Source organism: Nannospalax galili, unplaced genomic scaffold, assembly GCF_000622305.1.
Source record: "Nannospalax galili isolate Female #2095 unplaced genomic scaffold, S.galili_v1.0 scaffold300, whole genome shotgun sequence".
Lineage (NCBI taxonomy): Eukaryota > Metazoa > Chordata > Mammalia > Rodentia > Spalacidae > Nannospalax > Nannospalax galili.
Genome location: NW_008347322.1, coordinates 2,863,640 through 2,884,323, shown reverse-complemented (window position 1 = coordinate 2,884,323; position 20,684 = coordinate 2,863,640). Strand labels below are relative to the sequence as shown.

Genomic DNA, 20,684 nt, shown 5'->3' with positions numbered 1-20,684 from the left:
ACATTCTTGTGCTTTTTAAATCTTTAAAAAAATATTTTATGTATTATTTTTATTTTATGTGTATGAGTATATTGCCTGCATGTGTGTGAGTGCACCCGTGTCGTGCAATGCCGTGGAGGTCAGAAGAGGGCTTTGGATTCCTCTGGAAATGGAGTTAAGGACGGTTCGTAGCCGCTATGTGGGTTCTGGGAATCAAACCCAGGTCCTCTGCAAGAGCAGTCAGTGCTCTTAACTGCTGAGCCATCTCTCCAGCTCCGCTTTTTAATTTCTTGCGTGTCGTGCAATGCCGTGGAGGTCAGAAGAGGGCTTTGGATTCCTCTGGAAATGGAGTTAAGGACGGTTCGTAGCCGCTATGTGGGTTCTGGGAATCAAACCCAGGTCCTCTGCAAGAGCAGTCAGTGCTCTTAACTGCTGAGCCATCTCTCCAGCTCCGCTTTTTAATTTCTTGATTGATTTTAACTCAAGGGTTTTCAGTTACTGATAAATTTCCAATTATGACACTTCCATTATAACAAACATTTTTAGAATGACAATTTTGAGATTTGTGATATATTATTTTGAACATGCTTCCCTTTTGGAGATGTGGTCTTTCCATGCTCTACAGGCTAATCTCAAGTAATCCTCCTGCCTCAGCCTCCTGAGCAGGCATGGACCACCGCATCATCTGTTTTGAGCATTTGTGGTACTTGAACCCATTTCTCCTTAAAGCAGCAGCTTTCAACATTTTGGTCTCAGGTCCGCCTCATACTCTGGAACATTATGAAGATCTCAACAAGGCTTGTGTCTGTGGGGTACAGCTATCAGCACGCTATTAGAAACCAGAGCTGAGGGATTTTTTTTATTTTTTATTTTTACTTTTATGAGTATGAGTGTTACGTCTGCATGTATTTTAAGTATGTCCGTGTTGTGCAATGCCTGAGGTCAAAAGAGGGCATTGGATCCTCTGGAATTGTATGGTTGTTAGCTACCATGTGGATGCTGGGATTCAAACCTGGGTCTTCTGCAAGTGCAGCCAGTGCTCTTAACCGCTGAGCCATCTCTCTAGTCCCTAGAACTGGAGGATGTTTAAAACACAAGAACACAGCAGCCCTTAGGAGGGCAGCATGATGATGTCACCTGCCATTGTGGAGCCCGTGGAGAACCCCACTGCAAACATGTGAAGCAGTAAGAATGGAAAAGGAGAGCGAGGACTAGGTACAATCTTAACGGTCTGAGCTCACGGCTCCCCTGGGAGGGTCCCTGCAGTCTTGTAGCTTCAGATCTCGATTTGAGAACTGCTACCTTAAACAGAGGACTTTGGGAAATACCTTCAGAGCCAGATTTGGTAAAATTCTCTTCATGTGTTAAAAAGTAGAGAAAGGGGGCTGGGGAGATGGCACAATGGTAAAGTGTCCACTATGTAGCGACAAGGGCCAGAGTTTAGATCCCTAGCAACTAAGTAAAAGCAAGGTGTGGGTGGTGCACCTGCAATTCCAGCAATGGGAGGTGGCAACGGGGAGCCTGGGCCTTGCTGATCAGGCAGTCTCACTAAAACACTTGCTGTTTTCAGTGGGAAAGCCTATCTTTAAAAAAGGTAGAGGGCCAGGCATGATGGCACACATCCTAAATCCCAGCACCCAGGAGGCAGAGGCAGGTGGATTGCTGTGAGTTTGAGGCCAGCCTGGTCTATATTGTAAATTCCAGGGCTTCATAATGAGACTCTATCTCAAGAATTAAAAGTTTTCTGACCTCCACACCACATGCACGCTGTGGCACACATCACACACACACACACACACCTGGGACCACTACAAGGGCACACATGGCACACACACACACACCTGGGACCACTACAAGGGCACACATGGCACACACACACACACCTGGGACCACTACAAGGGCACACATGGCACACACACACACACCTGGGACCACTACAAGGGCACACATGGCACACACACACACACCTGGGACCACTACAAGGGCACACATGGCACACACACACACACCTGGGACCACTACAAGGGCACACATGGCACACACACACACACCTGGGACCACTACAAGGGCACACACGGCACACACACACCTGGGACCACTACAAGGGCACACACGGCACACACACACACACACCTGGGACCACTACAAGGGCACACATGGCACACACACACTCCTGCTCACACACACACAGCATATGTACACACTCAAAAGTGGAGACATAGAAAGACCATTTTTTTCTTATAAGGCTTGTTCAATGGTATCTTAACGTAAAAAACATTTAACAAAGAACCCCAGTAACAGTCAACCTAGTAACAAGTGTGCTGAACGTGGGTTCGGATCGCTCTAGTGACCGCTGCTAGTGCAGCCCAGAATTCTCATGGATGGCCTTCAGGAGGTCTGAAGGGCAGCTAAAAGTATGGTCTAAGTCTCTGTAAGTGAGGAAAATCTGGTCCCAGAATTGCTGGTGGGTATAAATCCACGCAACCATTTGGGAAATATAGGAACATGGGACGGTGAACACCCATGTGCCTGAGCCAAGCTTCCTGACCATGGCCCTTTGGTGGTGGGCGTCTCCTGTTCACTGTAGACCACCCATAGCAGAACTTCTGGTCTCTACCCACAAATATGCCATTGTAAAACTATTTCTAGGCATTGCCACATGTCTCTTATGAGGCAATAAACACACAGTAAGAACCACTGCCCTAAACCAAGCAAGTCCACGCTGAAGGGCAGACCCAAGAGATACTTGACACAGGAGAGAAAAGCAGCAAACTTTAAGAGACTTTAGCCATCGAGACCAAAAGAGCAGGACCAAGACTGCTCTGAACAGGACTGCTTCTACCAAAGAAAAAGCCAGAAGCAAAGTGGACAACCACTGATGGAAACCGATGGCTACATGGGGTCTGCTCAGAAAGGGAACATTTCCATCAGCAAGACAAATACACCAACAATTTGAATGAAATAGAGTAAACAAAGAAAGCTGACTGAAAAATGAGTCCTTGAAGACAACATGTGATAGCTCCTGATATGCTGAACTGAAAGGGAACTTGAAGGCCTGTCCCCAGAGGGACAACAAGAGAGGAGAACGGGAACGACAGCTGGGCTAGCTCTGGCTGCATGAGGGCTCAACATGACTGCAGAATTTAAATTTATTTTTTAATGTATGTGCATGTGCATGCAGGTGCCCATGGAGGCCAGAAGAGGGCACTGGATCCCCTGGAGCTGACTCAGAGGTGATTTGTGAGCTGCCTGTTGTGGGTGCTGAGAAACAAACTTTGGTCCTCTTGAAAAGCAGCAAGCACTCTTAACTGCTGAGCCATCATCTCTCCAGTTCCCCAACAGCACTAAACAAAAACATGAAAGGGTCATGCCTGGATCAGCAACAACATATGTCATCAATCAAAGATGAGGATAGATCCAAATTTGTTCTGAGTCCTATCACCGCCCGGGAGCCCTATCCCTCACCCCTGTGCTTCAGTGCTTTCCTGTCCTCCCTCCTTCCTGGGTTCTTACACTCCATCCACCCTGGCCTCCAGTTGCTCCTGTGAGTCTCTTTTTTCACTTGGGCTGCCTCTCCTGGACCCTTCCTGAGGGTCCTGGGTCCTAGACACTGGCCTGCAACCCACAGCACCCCTGCCCCTCCCCAGCCTGCTGTGCACCCTTAACCTCTGCACTCCAGTATCAGCTCAGGAACAGTGGCTGGTCTCACTTCTTACCCCTCAGGAGCGGCCCCAGGAGTGTGGGGACTCTGGCGCCAGGTCTATGCCCTCTGTGCCTGGTGATTAGAGAGAATTTTCTGATTAATAGGAGTGTTTCTGTAGCATAGCTCATGTGTCAGTTTGACACCAGGGCAGGGACTTGCCAGAAGGACGGTCTTCGAGGGAACATCGATGGCCATTTGATTTGTTTCTGGGTTTTTTGTATCATAAACAATCCTGCCTGGCAAAGTTTCTTTTGGACCCACTCCAAGAGGCAGAACTGCTTACAATGTTCAGGGCAGTGATTCTTTGTGTGTGTGTGTGTGTGTGTGTGTGTGTGTTCCTGGTTGTCACCTCCCCAGGGTTTCTCAAAATGTACTCCACAGCTTAAGATACTCTTGGGGCACATGGGAGGTGAAAATCTGGGGCTCCACCCAGAACCACTGACTCAGGATTTCTGAGCAGCCCACCAGGAAGATGCATTTGCTGGAAACTATACCAGTGAGTCTGGGCCCACTCAGGTATGAGCCCAGTGGAGAAATTCAAGTCAGCAAGGTCTCAAACAGCTGGGGGCAGAGGAGATAGAATAACATGCCCGATAGTTCAAGAAAAGATGTGCCACTGAGGCTCGGCTCGGTGTGGTGAGGATCTTGAAGGACTGCTAGTGTGGTTTAGAGAGAGGGGCGAGTGAGCTTTAGGGTTCTGTAAATCCAGTAACATCTAAAGAAAGAGTATTAAAAGATCGTGGAGCTCTATCTTCCTATATTCTTAGACCTAGTGCATCAGTCAAAAGCTGGAGATTATAATGTTTTAAATGATGAGAGAAGCCAGCAGCTTGTTCCAGTCTCTGACTCAGTTAAGCTCTTACAATATTTTGACTGTTGGAGGAAAATTAATAATGGGATGTTAGGCGGTAGATTAACTGAAACTAAATATCAACATGGCTAGATTTATTTTTGGATGACTGAGCTCATCCCTTCAAAGAACAGAAAGAGGATTCATTATATCACGAGTTACTAACTTACACAACAGCAGAACTCCCAGACGAGCAGAGACAGCCATTACCCTTGATTATGCATGAGGCTGAGCTTACATGCCACTTAGCTAGATTTGGAGTGTAGAGGCTACAGGTGATGATCCAGTGCAAAAAGACACCAGAGGCAGCCACGCCAGCAGCTGTCCGGTAGGTTCTGGGATCATGCTAGTTCTGAATCCCTCCTTCCTTCTCTTCTGAGGAGCCAGGAGCAGATCTCCATCCTAGCCACTGTGGGCCAAGGAGCATGAGTGGAAGTCAACCAGGCTTTTCTTCTATTATTCCTGCACTCAGCAAGCAAATATTTACCAGGCACCTATGGGGTCCTAGCATGTACTAACTTGAGGGTGAAGGTTCTAGTATGTTTTTCCGGGTGGAACATTCCTGGGTAGAGGAGGACTGCTCCTGTTTCTGAGTGGATGGAAGCCCTGGTGCTTCGAGGCCAGCAACAAAGAGCTACTTTGGCTTCAGATGAACCAAGCTCACCTCACCTGCCTAAGACAGAAGCTCAGAAAGTGCCGACCTGCCCTGTTCTCGTTGTGCCTTCTAACAGTGGCATGGCTGCCAACAAAGGCTGAGGGCTCCGAACTGCAGGCTGCCTGGCAGCAACTGTTTGGAAAGCGAGGGCACCAACAGGGGCTCTCACAAACCTGCCTTTTGTCAATGGGCCGGCCGGTTCGGTGACTGCTGGTTTCCTCACAGACGCACAAGCCAGCCAAGAACCCCCTTTCTACTTACTCGGCGTTGAATGTCAGCAAGCTCAATGGAACATGCCCCTGAGGTACCAAGGCAATCACTGTTTCTGGTGCTTGGGCATTTCACAACTCAGGTGGCTCCTAGGAAAGCTGTCTACACTTGTACCCTACCCTAAGGAAGGACCTGTACTGCCTCCAGGGCTTGGGCTGAGGCGTACTCTCCCCATTATTTAAAATGCAAAGTTGGAAGGAATCCCAACATGCCTTGACAAAAGCAAGAGCATGTGAATTGTCACGGAACGGACTGTAAGGTGACAATGTGACATGTGAGCTGTCACGGAATGGACTGTAAGGTGACAATGATGGTCAAGCCATCAGATATGACCAAGAACAGGACATGGCAAATACAGCACGCAGTACAATGTTTGTTATTTTAATATAGTTCATGACGATGACAGGGAGGGACGCATGCACAGGGGGCACACTGGCCTAGAATGGAGAAGAGGGGCTGTTCTCAGGAAGGAGGCCTAAGGCAGGGTCTGGGGATGAGCACCTGCTGGCTCTGTCCTGCTTCTCAAACACAGTGGTGAGCTTTACAATCTATATACACATTACAGAGTCCTGGTGCCTGGTAGTCTAAAAAGTCTTTTCATGCCATCACCTTAGAGGAGGCTGGTATCCTGGGACTTGGTGGTAGGGTGGAGTCCCAGCCCTCTAGTTGTCAGATGAACACAGCTGGGGCATCTGGGAGGATCAAATAAGGTAAGTGCTGTGTAAGCCACAGGCTCTGTCTGTGCTGTTGTTCATTTATCATAAAGAGTTGCTTTCTCAGCCCTGCATCTTCCCTGGGGAATTATTTTCCCTCTGCTCCTCACCACTCTGTAGGGCAGCCCAGTCAGGCCCACAGGAGGTCCCTTCCAGGTTGTTTAACAGGGGTGGGAGACCTTGAGCCCTGGGATCCAGGAACCCAGAAGGACACTGTTCCATGTCTGGAGCTGATATGGAACCTAGCGTTTGTCCCCTGGGCCTGAGTGCTTATTCCGTGAACTGCCAGCATCACAAAGCAGCCATACAAAACCCAAGCTTGATGAAGTGAGTCAGATGCTTTCTGCTGGCTGCTTCAGGAGGGTCAAGGATGCTGTCAAGGACAGCAGAGATGCTGTCCTGTCCTGCTCCAACAGCCCCCAGCTGTCCCTCTCCCCAGTCCCACCTGCTGCCCAGCTCTCTAGATCCATCTCCAGAAAGCCCTTTCTCTTCTTGTCTATACCTCGCACAGTGGTACACTGCAGCGCTCCCTAGATCCATCTCCAGAAAGCCCTTTCTCTTCTTGTCTCTGCCTCGCACAGTGGTGCACCGTAGAACTCTCTAGATCCATCTCCAGAAAGCCCTTTCTCTTCTTGTCTATGCCTCGCACAGTGGTACACCATAGAACTCTCTAGATCCATCTCCAGAAAGCCCTTTCTCTTCTTGTCTATGCCTCGCACAGTGGTACACCATAGAACTCTCTAGATCCATCTCCAGAAAGCCCTTTCTCTTCTTGTCTATGCCTCGCACAGTGGTACACCATAGAACTCTCTAGATCCATCTCCAGAAAGCCCTTTCTCTTCTTGTCTATGCCTTGCACAGTGGTACACTGCAGAGCTCCAACCCTGGCTACCAAAGTCAGGGAGTGGGAGACTGGCAAAGGTGGTGAGGAGATGGCGGTAGTTTGCCTAGACCCCCACCACAAGGTGGCAATTCCCTCCCACTTCTATCCAGAAGATGGTGTGCCAGAGGCACAGTCTAGAAACACCACTGCTTCTGATGAGAAGCGAAATGAGGCTGTCCTGTCAGTATACGCCCATGAGACTGCACCGAATCACCCAGCTCAACTATAAGCAAAAGCACCACTGGCCGCGTTGTCCTGTGTCACTGACAAAAGGTGACAGTAGCCCACCAGAGCCACACAGACCTCAACAGCCCCTAGCTGGGTAGGCACAGGTTGTAATGTGGGATCCTTCCCCTGAATGGAGCCTTCCAGAATGGAAGCTCTGTGAGCAGGTGGCCGAGGTTGATGGGTTCCCATGTCAGGTGGGAGTAACTCAAATGCCTCGGCCTGCCTGCCTCTGCTCACCCCACTTGTTCCCTTCAATGCCAAATTCTTACCTTCCTCATGGAATGGAGGCTCAATGACCCAGACAACGTGAACAAACCTGTACTGCTGAGGATGCTTCATTTGTATCTTCATTAACTCTCTGGCCCCTGTCAAAGACTCCAAAAGCAGGATCTATGTGTTCTGTGGGGTCTGCAGCATCTTTACACACATGATTGGTACGTTTGAGGGAGGCAGGAAATACTGTGTGTTTTGCAGACAGATACCTTTTATACAAAGAAAATTACTTTCTTTCCCTATCAAAAGAATACTGTACTATCTCGTTTTCTCTTAGCTGAAAGATTTTTACAGAAAAGCAGCACATTGCCCAGATGAATGTCGCAAATGAAATATTGTACACTTGGAAAGCTACATCCTTTCCACTCATAGGACAAAATAAGTTTGCACGCACAATCAGCCTTTCTCCTAAGATCAATGACCGGGTGCAGAATGGCCCATCTGAGTGACTAGGATTTGTAAGATTATACACAAGAAAATGCTACCACGGGGGAGGCCACAGGGGAACCAAGGTGGCGAGATGAAGAGCCTCGCCTTGCCGATACCCACCAAAGTCCATCCCTGCAGAAGCCCTGCTGCCATGAGATGTGGTGCCCCCTGCATCCTGTGTCCTGGGAAGGGCTCCTCAGGCACTCATCACCACGCAGACACTGGCAAACCTTCTCACGGACACCGTGACACATTTCAGAGTCACTGGATTCCAAAACATTGTCTTTGGTGAATCCATGAAAATACAAACATCAGTGGACGGTGAGGCCACATTTCTGGACGAAAACCCAAATAAGAAAGAACAAAACCAGAAGTCACTGGTGAAAGGGTCAGGTGCTTTCCCCCACACGTGAGCACTGTAAGGACTCCCATAGAAGCTGGCTCTGTGGTAACAGGACGTTCTCTTTAGCAGGATCCCACGGCTGAGCATCTCTCCCGTCTAATGTGCCCCCTCGGGAACACATAAGACATTCACCCAAACGTTGTTTGGGACATGGATGCTTGCACATGGAATGGCTGGAGGTGAACCGGCTTACTGTGCCTTTCCTCCCTGGTTTCAAAACCTAACGAATGTCAGGAAAAAACCCATTTTCACCCTTGAACTGGGATTTCATTTCCAGTCTCTGGGACTTCTTTAACACAGGACAGAGAGTTCTTTTTATGTGCGGTGTATTCATGTGTACGTGTTTGTGGACACGCATTTATGTGCAGGTATGTCTTTGTCACTCTCCACCGTTTTTGAGGCAGGGTCTCTTATTGAACCTAGATGATTCAGCTAGACTGCCTGGACAGCAAGCCCCCAGACCCCTGTCTTCATCTGCCCGGCACTAGGACGGGTGCAGGCCACCACACCCAGTTTTTACATCAGTCCCAGGGGTCCAAACTCAGGCGCTTTATTGATTGAGCTGGTTCCAGCAAGAGTGGATTTTGAAGGCAACTTTTTCTTCCACATATCCCCTAAAACAAGCAAGCAGATCTTACCAGAAGCATTGCTGATGTCCCATTGGGTCTGGATAGGTGGATGGACATTTCTGGAAACATCCTGTCAATGCGGCTGATCACATCATCAACGTATCTAGGTGGGAAAAGAAGGACATGAATGAACCAGAGTCACAGAGAACACTAAATCCACAGGGACCAAGATCTTTGCTTCACATTTAATGCATGTGTTTTCATCGGTCTGGTACTTTATTGTATTTATTTGCTTGTTTGTTTTTGACAGGGTCACTCTAGCCCCAGCCTGACTGGAAGTCATGATATAGGCCAGGCTGGTCTCCATCTCACAGCTTCTGCCTCTGCCTCCCAAGTGTTGGGATTAAAGGCATACGCCACCACACCTGGCTCTAGTCTGATACATTTTCAAGAAGACAAACAGGGTTATAGGCTCCTTATGAAAATGCACCTTTGTTCCTCCTGTGACATGCCTTCTTAGAGTGAACCCCCTTTTCAGTGATGCTATGTATATTTTACATAAAATGCTCTGAATGCAACTTAGTTTTTCATTTGAATATGTAATCTCTTCTATGCAATATCCACAGGATGTTTCTGTTTCAGGAGAATCTTCAGTGGGATCTGACGGCCAAGCTCTGCTTTCTTGACTTTCTGGTTTGCTCTGGTTTTCATTTGGTTAGCTTTCTATGTAAAGATTACCAACTCTCTAGCTGACTCTACAACTGCTCTCACTATTGTTGAACGTATCAGGCAAGCTAACAATCCATTTTTATCCTCCCAAAGGGCACCGTCCACTCTGCTGGCCCAAGTGGAGCCTGTATTCCTCAGGGCTTACCACTCACTTGAGACCACTGACATCAAGCATTTGGCATGGTGCCGGGTACCTAACAAGGACTCAGGGATGCCAAGTGCTCTGGTGGGTGGTCCCTCCACCCCAGGGCCTGTTCTGCTCATGCTCCCCTCTTTGCAGAGGAGCTCTCCCCGAAGTGGAGGCTTACTGGGAATGCACCGGATAGCACACAGTGCAGTCTGGCTCAGCTCCCCGATAGGAAATCATACCAGTTATTTGCACTCACCATCCGGTCCCACTGATGCAAAGGGGATGTACAAACCAACAGCGATGTAAAACTATCTATTAAGGGTCTTGTGCTAGATTTCACATCTGCTGGGTGTGACAAATTGAATTACATGCCTGTTACATCGGGGACATATAGAAGATGTGCTCTCGGGGAGAGGGGTTGCTCTTCTTTCGCAACATGAAACCTGGAGTTCCTGAGACACACGGCATGGAAGAACGCCATCTGTTGAGAAGTGAACGCAGACATTCCCGCTAAGAAAGTCAGAAAGCAAGCCTCTTAATCGACCTGTCAGGTTTTCACACTGACACAGGAAGAGGCTACAGAAGGTCTGGTAAATAAGGAGGACAGTGGGCAGATGGGATCGGGGCCCTGCGAGAGGAGGTGGTGGTGGCTGGGTGCTCCTGGAAGACGCAGCAGCAGGGGCTCTGAGATCTTCAAGCACTGGTGGAGCCCACAGAATCATACGACAGCTACCTGTCCCTTCACAGGAACACCACCACCTGAGCTCCAGCGTCAAAAGCTCCACTTGCCCAGGAAGAACCGAAGGCATTTCTTAAAGGTAAGGCCCCGTTCTGTGAAGAGGCAGCTGTTTGGGAAGTGGTGGTTCCTGGGTGACTACAAAACAGAAGTCTGCCGTCACCGCAGACCCCAGACTGCCTCACAACACAGCCTGGCTTCTAAGCATAAATGCTACACAGAGGGGACTGCAGGGGAGGAGGAGGTCAGCCTGCTTTCTTCACTGCCTGATGGCTACGGAAACAGCAGGAGGCGTGCAAGTCTTCACACCGAAGTTTACAGCGGGCCCTGGCCACATTCGGGCCTGGCCACTCTTCTCATTCTGCATGTGTGCTTTAAACCCCTTTCTTCAGACTCAGGAGGCGAACAGCCTCTGTCCTATGTGAATGGAGGTCACTGCTAAGTACATGCTAATGTGAGGGGGCAGGTAGTGTCTTCTGTTCCATCCTCAATCAATAGCCATCATAGCTCCTGACAGAGAAAGTGAATGAATATGCACTAGTTCTGCACAAACGCCACAGCATAATTTGCTCTCTCTACCTTTCACCTTGAAGGTTTTTACACATCTTTTGGAAAACTAGTCTCCTTAGCAGGCTGCGAAGACAGGGGAATGGGTGCAGAGTCGGAACCAAGCTCACAAGGCACAAGGCTCTTCCTAGAACTCCAAACCAACCCTCCACCCCCACCCCACCCCTGGCCAGAGTTCAAAGTGGGCAAATAAAATCGCAAACATCCTTGGCCATTTCTGGACTCCTTTATTGACGCAATTTTTACTTGGGAAGGAAGGCAGTGGCAGAGGAAAGACAGTTCCCAGGAAAGGTAGCTGCTGCCAACACAGGAAGGGGGAGAGGCCATGGGTAGGCTTTCTGTGGTTTCTTTCTTCCCTGTACTGTGATCTTAGATAAAGCTCAGTAAGCTCAATCTGAAGATTTCATTGAGCAAAATGAATTTTAAGGAGGCTGTTTTCCCTGCGCAGGTCTAACATAAAGGAGATGCAGATTTCTTTGTTACAGGTGACATTATGTGTTTACCAAAAAGAGACGGGAGAGTCAGCTGCACCTTTAGCTGAGGAAAACAGTGTCTAGATTCCATAAGCAAAAATCAAAACACTTCATTTTAAAATAGATCCAGCCTTCGAGATACAAATCAGCCACCAGTGACGACAGAAATGAGAAGCTTGCCACACCAGATTAAAAGTCTGGAGACAAAAATTACTTTCTTTCTGCTGAGGGTGGGGTCTGGCAGGGGGGTCTTTGGCAGTGCTTTCCAGAATGCTGCCTCCCAAGACAGCGGGTGCTGCTCGAGTCTGCACAGAGCTCACGGTGTGTGCTGGCACCCCACTTCGAGAGCAGGGCTAAGGACAGGTAGGAACGGCAGGCTTTCCTCCCACACTTCCACCATATGTCACACTCTGCTCTGTGGCAGAATCAAATCACGTTAATTTTTACCTTCGGAACACAGGCAAACAAGCAGTAACACAGCAGTGCTGACTAGTGTACACTTGAGCAGACGCGGCGCAGAAAGACATTAATTTTGTGCCAAGTTGAGCAGTGAGTCACAATTTGCACATATCTGTCAACCTGTTAACAGGGTAATAACTTGGAAAGATTGCTGTTCCCATTTACATTACAGGAGCTTTTGAAAATGGAGGAGCGGCTTGGTTCTCCTTGACTCAAACACTTGGCCAATGAGTTGGCTTGATGGTTGGTCCAAGGACTTGCCGGGAAGCACACCGGAAACCACAGGCTCAGATCAAGGCATGACTCTTAACTGCAGTATTTTCAGGCAGGAAAATAACTTTTAAGCAACCAGAGAGCCCCGTTTCCCTGCCCTGCTCTCTTTAGCAGAACCCTACACATCATTCTCAGATTCAATACACATTCCTGGGTCCTAAGCCTTATTCTCTTGATTTTCTCCAAGAAGCTCAGCTTGGCTCTTTAAATGGCCTTCTTGAGAGCCAAAGAACACCAGGACCTCAGAGGTCCTCTCACCCAGGTCCTCCTGACAGCATTTCCAAGAGGTAGTCTGCAGACAGCTCAAGACACTACGTCACAAGGCAGCGCAGGGTGGCCGGCCATCCCCACATCAGCCTGCTGGGAATAACACATTTCTTTCAAAACCCATTTTTGCAAACATGCTAAAACTGTTGATTTTCCAAATTCCTTTTATTAGGTCACAGATCTCTTGTCAAAGGAACTGAAAACTAAGCCCAAGTCTATACCTTTTACTTATAGTTTTCTGCAGTTTATAGGCTCCTAAAGACTATTTGCAGATCCCAGTTTAAGTATCCCTGTCAAGACCCCTTATAGAATTATGGACTCTGGCTTTCTTTGTAACTTTCTGGAAGGTAAAGGTTTTCAGTAAAGCTATTTTTGTGGGGTGAAATCTATCCCTCCCTCTCTCTGTCCCTCCCTCCTGCCTTCCATCACACTGCCTAGTAAGCACAACTGAAGCAGCACAGGAATGTGGAACGAGTTTGATAGTTCTGTAGATCTTAAAACCATGCTTCCATAATGGAGCCTTTAGGTGAGTTTATTTACTTTTTGACAAATTACATTTTGCATATATTTACCGTGTGTCTTAGTTTGTTCTTCATTGCTGTGACAAAATACTCTGACCACTACCAACTTGGGGAGGAAAAGGTTTATTCTGCTCACAACTCCTAGGTCGCAGTTCATCAGGGAGCCCAAGGTAGGAACTCAGGGCAGGAACCTGGAAGCAGGAGCTGGAGCACAGGCCATGGAGGAATGCTGCTTACTGGCTTGCTCCCCTGGTCCAAGCTCAGCCTGCTTTCTTATGCAACACAGGCCCACCTGCCCAGGGGTGGCACCACCCACAGTGGGCTGGGCCCTCCCACATCACTCATCAAGAAGATGCCCCTCAGACATGGCCACAGGCCAGTCCAATGGAGGCAATTCCCCAATTGAGGCTCCCTCAACCCAGGTGTGTCAAGTTGACACTAAAGCTATCCAGCACACCGTGTACACATTTTGAAGTATGTATACATTATGGAATAGCTAATATCAAGTTAATTAACCTATGCTTTACCTCATATATAATTTTTTCTGTCAGCAATTTTCTTTTTTGGTCTTTTTGAGACCTAGAACTCACTGTATAGACCAGGCTGGCCTTGAACTCAGACATCTGCCTGCCTCTGCCTCTCGTCTATCAATATGATACAATGTCATCAACTATGGTCACTGTGTTCTCTAATAGATTTCTTGAACTTATTCCTAACTGAAATTTTGTGTTCTCTGGACAACATTGCCCTAATTTGCTCCCCCATTCCAAGTCCTTGGTAATCACCATTTGACTTACTTGCTCTATGAATTCAACTTTCTCAGATTTGACCAAAACGCAGGTGACATTTTGTGATCTTTGCTTGTGCCTGACTTATTGCACTTAACACAATGTCCTCTAGGTCTATGCAGGCTGACAGGACTTCCTTCCTGTTAAGAGTATCAGCTGTGCACACACTGTGTTCTTTATCCACTCATCTGCTGATGGACACAGGGTGATTCCAGGTCCTGACTTGCGTGGCTGACGCTGTAGGAAACATGGAGTGCAGATGCCTCTTCAGCACACTGATTGCCCAGTAGTGGGATTGCTAAATCATATGGTGGTTCTATTTTTACCCTCGAGGAACCTCCATTCTAGTTCCCGTAATAGCTATACTAACTTACATGCCCTCCACCAGTGTGCAGGCATTTCCCTTTCCCCATACCTTCTCAGAACTTGCTTCTTGGTTCGTTTGTATTTAAACAACTGCTTCTCTCTCCAACAAGGTCAAGGACCTATTTCCATGACATCAGAGGTCGCCTGGTTATGAGCAACCAACTTTGCGGGGCAAAGTCACATCACCCATCCCTTGTCTAGGGAAAGAGCTCACTACTGAGGCAGGGCTCAGAGGGGAACTTAAGTCTCAGGTCCTCAGAGGGCAAGTACACCCCTACAGTCTAGTTGCTGCTACCTTCCAGCCACAGCTGGCCTTCTCCTTCCACCCAATGAGCAGGCTCATCCTATAAGATTCTATGTATAGCTCTTCCCACCCAATGCCTAGGTCATTCCTCTGTGTGCAACTAACTTCCTCAGGAAAGCCTTCTCTGACACCCTCTCTGCCCACATCTGTAGCACATGCACCTCACATGGACTGTCCAATTCCCTTTGTGACTTCTGTACATCTGTCATCACACAATTGGAGCGAGTATTTCTTTAGAGCCTTGCTTTGCCCCAGGATTCTCTAGGATCATGTGACCATCCTCTTCCAAGGTGCAGAATCCCAGCATCTTGCCACAGTGCCTGGTATTTCTTAAATACCTGCTGAACAGGTAGACAATGCATTAAGAGATTGCCACATGGACCCAAACCAGGCCATTATGCAACGGATGCAAAGTTCTCTACAGATGAAGGTGCTAGGCATGGCCGAGGTCACTACATCAGCCACTGAAAATCACTCATAACAGCAGACAGAGCGTGCTACAAAACACACCTCAAAGACAGCAGAGACTTTCAAGTCTGGTGGGTAACGTGTGTCCACAGAATTCCTGCCTCTGTTCTCATAGAAACCCAGCGCCTCTTGGAAACAAGAGCCTTCAAAAGAAGCTCATTGTACTGACATACCAGTTTTAAAACACAGCTTTTAATGAACTAATTAATTCCACAAACAGCAGAACAAAGACGGGCACTACCAAATTGGGATGACGATACCAAAGATGACAACAGGGAATGTGGAAGACGTGTCTCAAGATAACGCTTTTTGCAAAACATTCATTTTTTTACTCTACATGTTAAGATCCATTGCAAACTATTTGTTATTAAAGACTTAAAATAATATATTGGACAGATGGTTTAGCTCTCTGTCTGACCCCTCCTCAAAAGAGAGGGGAAAAACCCACCAACAAACCACACTCAAATCTGGCCCCAAGCCAATGATCTCATGATAGTGTGATGCTTAGCAGCTCCAGCCAGATTTAAATAGCATTTACCCCACACAGTGTGTAAAATACATGCTGTTCCATCTCCACCCATACACAACCTCAGAGTTGGGGATGCATATACTAATAAACCACCTTTCGGGGAGAGGGTAAAGCCCAGTAGTGATCATGAAGGGAGCCATTTGCAAGATCTGAAAGTGACTGAGGACTTCCCTCTTCGCCTGTCCATGCTGCTGAGTCTGCCTGGCCTCTGACAGTGGGTAGAACAGATGGGGGCTGTCTAATTACTAGATGGGAATGAGGCTGGCAGGATCGACAGCTACCAATGCTGAAGGAGACTGGAAGCGCAGGTCAAACTCGCTCGTGTCAGCATTCACAAAATGTCTGCACCATGGCTGTGCAGGATGTCCGGCTGTTCTCTCAAGAAATGAACAGAGTTTAGTGCTTCTAAACTCTGTTTAGTGCTTCTAAACTTATGCCAAAAAGCAGGGGCAGAAGTAATGATCGGAGACTGGAGCGCTTGGACAAGCAGGCAAAGCGTTCCTCCATCCCCAAGAACTGCTCAGAGACCAGCACACACTGAAACCAGCCAGGCCTGGCAGCTCTCTGCTGTCTGTCGGCCAGCAGCCTCTTGGATTCCTGGGCATTTCATAAACCAAACAGTGCAAATACCACGAGGAAAGGACAATCCTTACGTGCCTCTTGGAGTGACTTAGAGCCAAGAAGGAACTCTGCAAACTATTCCTATGCTATGCATTAACGAATCTTCACCAAAGGCTGCAGCTGTAGATAGTGACCACCATCCAGGGGTGGTGTCAGGTAGTCAGGATGGAGTCCCAGCAGCAGCCAGCCCTGGCAGTGGAGGTGGACAGAGGACAGTCTGAGGCAGGCTCTCACAGGTGCATCTGTGGGAGATGGCTGGCTGAGAACAGCCCAGCTCTGTTTTCAAAGCCTTCTGCCATCTACCTCCTTCACTCTCACCAACTCTGAGAAGCAAGGGGTAAGGCAAAACTCCTGCTAGCCAAAGGACAGAAAAAAATTCCACAACTTGGCCGAGGCGACTGCCTGGTTAAGGGGTAAACTGAACCCAGAACCATGTCCCTGGAAGCCTCTTCAAGGGCTTCTTATACATCAAACTGCTTCCTATCCCTGATAGGTCTGTGAGGACCCTGTGGTTACAAAGCAACTGGGAAAGTTTCTAAAAACCTAGTAACAAAATGAAGTCAACTGATGATCTTCCCTTTTTCTGTTCATCCAGGGCTTTACTGACTGCAGGGACTGGATGGCCACTGTGGAGCTTTCTAGGGTGGCCTGTCGCTCGGGGTTCTAGTCCTGCTTGTAAGTCACTTTCCTTCACAATGGAGGGCTGGATCCAGAGGAGCCAACAACTATGGCAAGTTTCTGTAACTTCTAGGATGTGGGTTTGTGATTTAGTGTAAAGTCAGCTGGCAGCAGACGGGCTGAAAGAGGGGGAACCTGCTCTGCGCTTCATTTTATAGCTAAAAGGCAGTGCTTGCCTCAATTTCTGTTCTTGCTTTGCGAATTTATTCAGATATCTTGTGGTTCCCAACCTGCAGGCGATGAATTAAGCTGTGGAAAAAGTAATTCGACTACCTTCTCAGCAAACCCTCACGTGTTCAGAAGAGGGAGGGAAACAACAAAACCCTCCCCTCCTCGCCAAAACACTCATAACAGCTACTGCGTTTCTGGGGGATCTGGTGAAAGACACTTGCCTCTTGGATGGCTCAGGGTGGTGAAAGGGACCGGACAGTTCAGCCCAGGAGAAGGCTGGCCCCGGGGACAACATACACCCTCCCAATCCTAGCACGTCCCCTCTTGTCCCCAGTCACAGCTGAGGACTGGTCATGTGCACACCAGCCTGCTCACCTCTGGCTCTTCTGGGGAAGGTTCTGGGGTGGCAACCAGTTCCTGTAAGTCAGTTAGCTGCACCCATACAGACAAGATGTTATCTCTGTGTGGTATTTTATTGACCCTGAGAACATACATTGTGAAGTGGCGTTCTGAGCGATCACCATCCCTGAACGTATAATTGGTTCTGTCAGAACAAAAAGGCAAATGCACTGGCTGTCCCAAGGCATCAATGAGCTCTAGGAAATGGAAAACGAGCTGTTTGTATGATAGTCACTTTGTGATGTTTTCGCTCAGCAGAAATCTCTTTCAAGAGAGAGTCCAAGGCCCCCATCTCTAGCCCCTGGGGTATCTCTCTACATAAAACATGCTCAATAAACGTTTGGTGAACTGAGCTGATTTAAGCACACTGGATCAAGATGAAAAGAACAGAGTAAACTGAACCTAGCCTTGTAACTGCTTTTTCTATAGTCAAATGCTCTAAGCCAGGAAGTGCCATCCAACAGCGAGCACAGCCCGGGAAGACTGTGCCTTCCCTCCCCTTCTAGACGGCATGAATAACGGGCAGCTGGCTGTGCAGGACACAGCACTGGCAGGAGTCAGCCCAGACATTCCCTGGCCAGGTCTTTCCCATCTCAGTGAATTTCCACTGCTCCTCCTAGGCCAAACCCTTGTAGGTCTTCACTAAACGGAACATTCTCCATGGCCCCCAGATAAAAACTACTCAACTTCACAATACACACCAAAACCTGTCCGCACATCTGGCTGCTTAATGCTATCTAGGTCACTAGAAGCAGACCACCATGATAGAAGGTAAAGTCCACCAGACACCTGATAAATGACCACTGGAGACAGGCACAGTCTTAGGAAAGGAGGGGATGTGGCGCCCCCTCTGCCCTCATCTTAGGCCTCTCCAGCTTTGTCTTTGCACCTCACAAATAAGAACAAAGTATCTTCTTCATAAGGTCCTGAGAACTGCCAGAAATAATGCAACACAGAAACCTTTCAGCTCAAAGTAAGCAGTTAGCATCAGCTGCTCCTTTTACATGTGAACACTACCATCCTCTACAGACAAAGCTGAGAGCTTTTGTTCAGAGCAGAGGACTACAAAGCCTCAGCAACTCGACCACAGCTCGAAGAACATTGTGAGAACAGGGAGCTCTCTTAGGCTCTGTGCTAACACCCAACTCCACTCTTGTTAGTAACGAGAGCCACTTTCACTATTCCCCTCCCAAGGCCTTTGGGAGAGGACAGGCTGCTCACTTTGGCAAGATCCTGAAACACAGCTTAGGAGAGAGGTCTACTAGAGTGAACAGACCTGGTTTCAAGCAAGGATCTGTGTGGGAATCCTCATTTGCCCCTCTCTGTCCTGCACTGTGCTCAGGAGGCTGGTGTATACAGGGGTAGGAACTAGACTTGGCCCTCTGGTCTCCAGTGGGGTCTGGGCAACAGCAGGCATGGCCAAGGATCCTGAGATCTGGCTAAGGACTCCAGGCCTACAGTGATGACTGTCCCCTGCATGCCACCATCCAGCAGAGGTTTGGCAGCTTAGGGTAAGGGCACATGGACTAGTGGTAGGAGTCAGCTGTGACCACTGACTTCTGCCTTGCCCCCAATGCAGAAAGGCAGCAGTAGCTGCTTCCTGTTCACTTTCTTGACAGCCCCCGACTCCAAGCCTGGCCAAGACCACCATCTCCTTGGGAGGCTGGGCCCTGACAGGCTATGCCATGTAGACCATACCCATGGGCTTCTCTGCGCTCTGCCTTCTGGCTGGGTTTGGTCTAAGGGAGGCCTTGACAGGACATGTGGGAGGTAGGAAGTAAGGTCAGGGCAATAGTCCCACCTACCTGTGAAGTTACCAGGAACTGGCTGCACTGGGTCATCAAAACTGCCAGGAGCCCTCTCCACACATCCTGTCCATCTGTCCTAGTTGTCTCCCTGGCTGCCAGTACTCAGGCCTTCCTTTCGTGCTGGGGGAAGCCCACAAAGCCTCTGCCCATTGGACCCAGCACATGGTACTGCCCAAGTCCCAGGTGGTTCCCTGACAGTCTCCTTCCAGGTCAAGTGTAGGACACCAAAGGCAAAGGTGATCGAGTGCTCTCAACTAGTAACGGGACTTTACGTATCCTGCTTCTTAATTAAACAGCACTCCTCCATCAGAAGTTCCCTAGAGTTGGCAGTGGCTATGGCTTTGTTTAGAAAGCCATACCATTCAAACAGAATGGTAGAATCATAACGGAAGGCTCGGTCTTCCTGAGATACATGCACCCTGTCTGGTTCTCCAACTTCTTATCCTCCTGCCCCTTTGCTATGCTGGAGGTGGAACCCAGAGCCTTGCGCATGCTAAGCATATGCCCTACTACCGAGCCTGCCTCTCCTCCTTAAAGCATCCTGGTACCTCCAAGCTGCAGGTGCAGAGCCTCTCTCAAACCATGCCAAGTGCTAGTCAACTTCCCTTTAAGTTCACTTTCAAATTCACATGTGCCCTGGATGACCAGCCTTGAAAATGTTACAGAAACATGAGTGGATTTTAGACAACACCTGGATGAACATTTTTCATTACATCTACACAGATAGAAAAACCAATGAGCAGCAACTAAAACCAGAGACCCCATAAATTCCACTGCTCAACTATGTAAGCACAGAGGCTTAGTTTTAAAAGTGAGTTTATTTGAAGAAAAATATTATACAAATAACAGATTGGCTGATAAAAGGTTATGATAAAAACCTTATAGGTAACTCGTGAATAACTAAGCTCAGAAACACCTGTTAAAGGGGTGGAATGCAAAAGGGTTTTGCTGATTTGTAAATTGTCCTGGGCTTTTCTTTGTATTCTAGACAAGCCGTTCTTTTGCACCGTTCGAAAGATGCTTCTGTGCCTCTACTTGGAGATGCTGAAGGAGGAGAAATGGATTGGCATGGGGGGGTGGGGTTTAGATCAGCAAGACCAGGAGGACGGGACTGCAATGATCAATTACTCAGCAGCCGACTGGTTGGAAACGTGTGTCTGGGAGCTTGCTGCAGGAGGAGCTCAGGAGCTCGGGAGGAAGTGGCGCTGGCACTGGCCGCATGTGCACAGCCTCTCTGCAGGTTTCAAAAGGAGCCAAACACTGCACCAGCACACAGAGTTCTCGGTGGAGCCAAACCCAGGACTCCACCTGACACAGGCGGATGATGCTTGTAGTGCCAAGCAAACGCTACAGGTGGCCTCGACAAACTTTCAACTCCGGGCTCCCTAAGCTCAGAAATCTGTGGCAGTCTTTCCCATCCTTGCATGAACTCTTAAATTACA

The 20,684-nt window shown here is 48.4% G+C and overlaps 1 protein-coding gene across 4 annotated transcripts in view; it reads right to left on the bottom strand.

The window, feature by feature from the left end:
- Positions 1–20,684, bottom strand: part of Med27 (mediator complex subunit 27) — a 201,915-nt gene that overhangs the window by 54,918 nt on the left and 126,313 nt on the right. For all 4 annotated transcript variants that reach the window (XM_008843973.3, XM_008843974.3, XM_008843975.3 and 1 more), the window contains exon 4: positions 9,025–9,118. In XM_008843973.3, the coding sequence (XP_008842195.1) occupies positions 9,025–9,118 (94 nt within the window). The remainder of the gene's footprint in view (positions 1–9,024; positions 9,119–20,684) is intronic.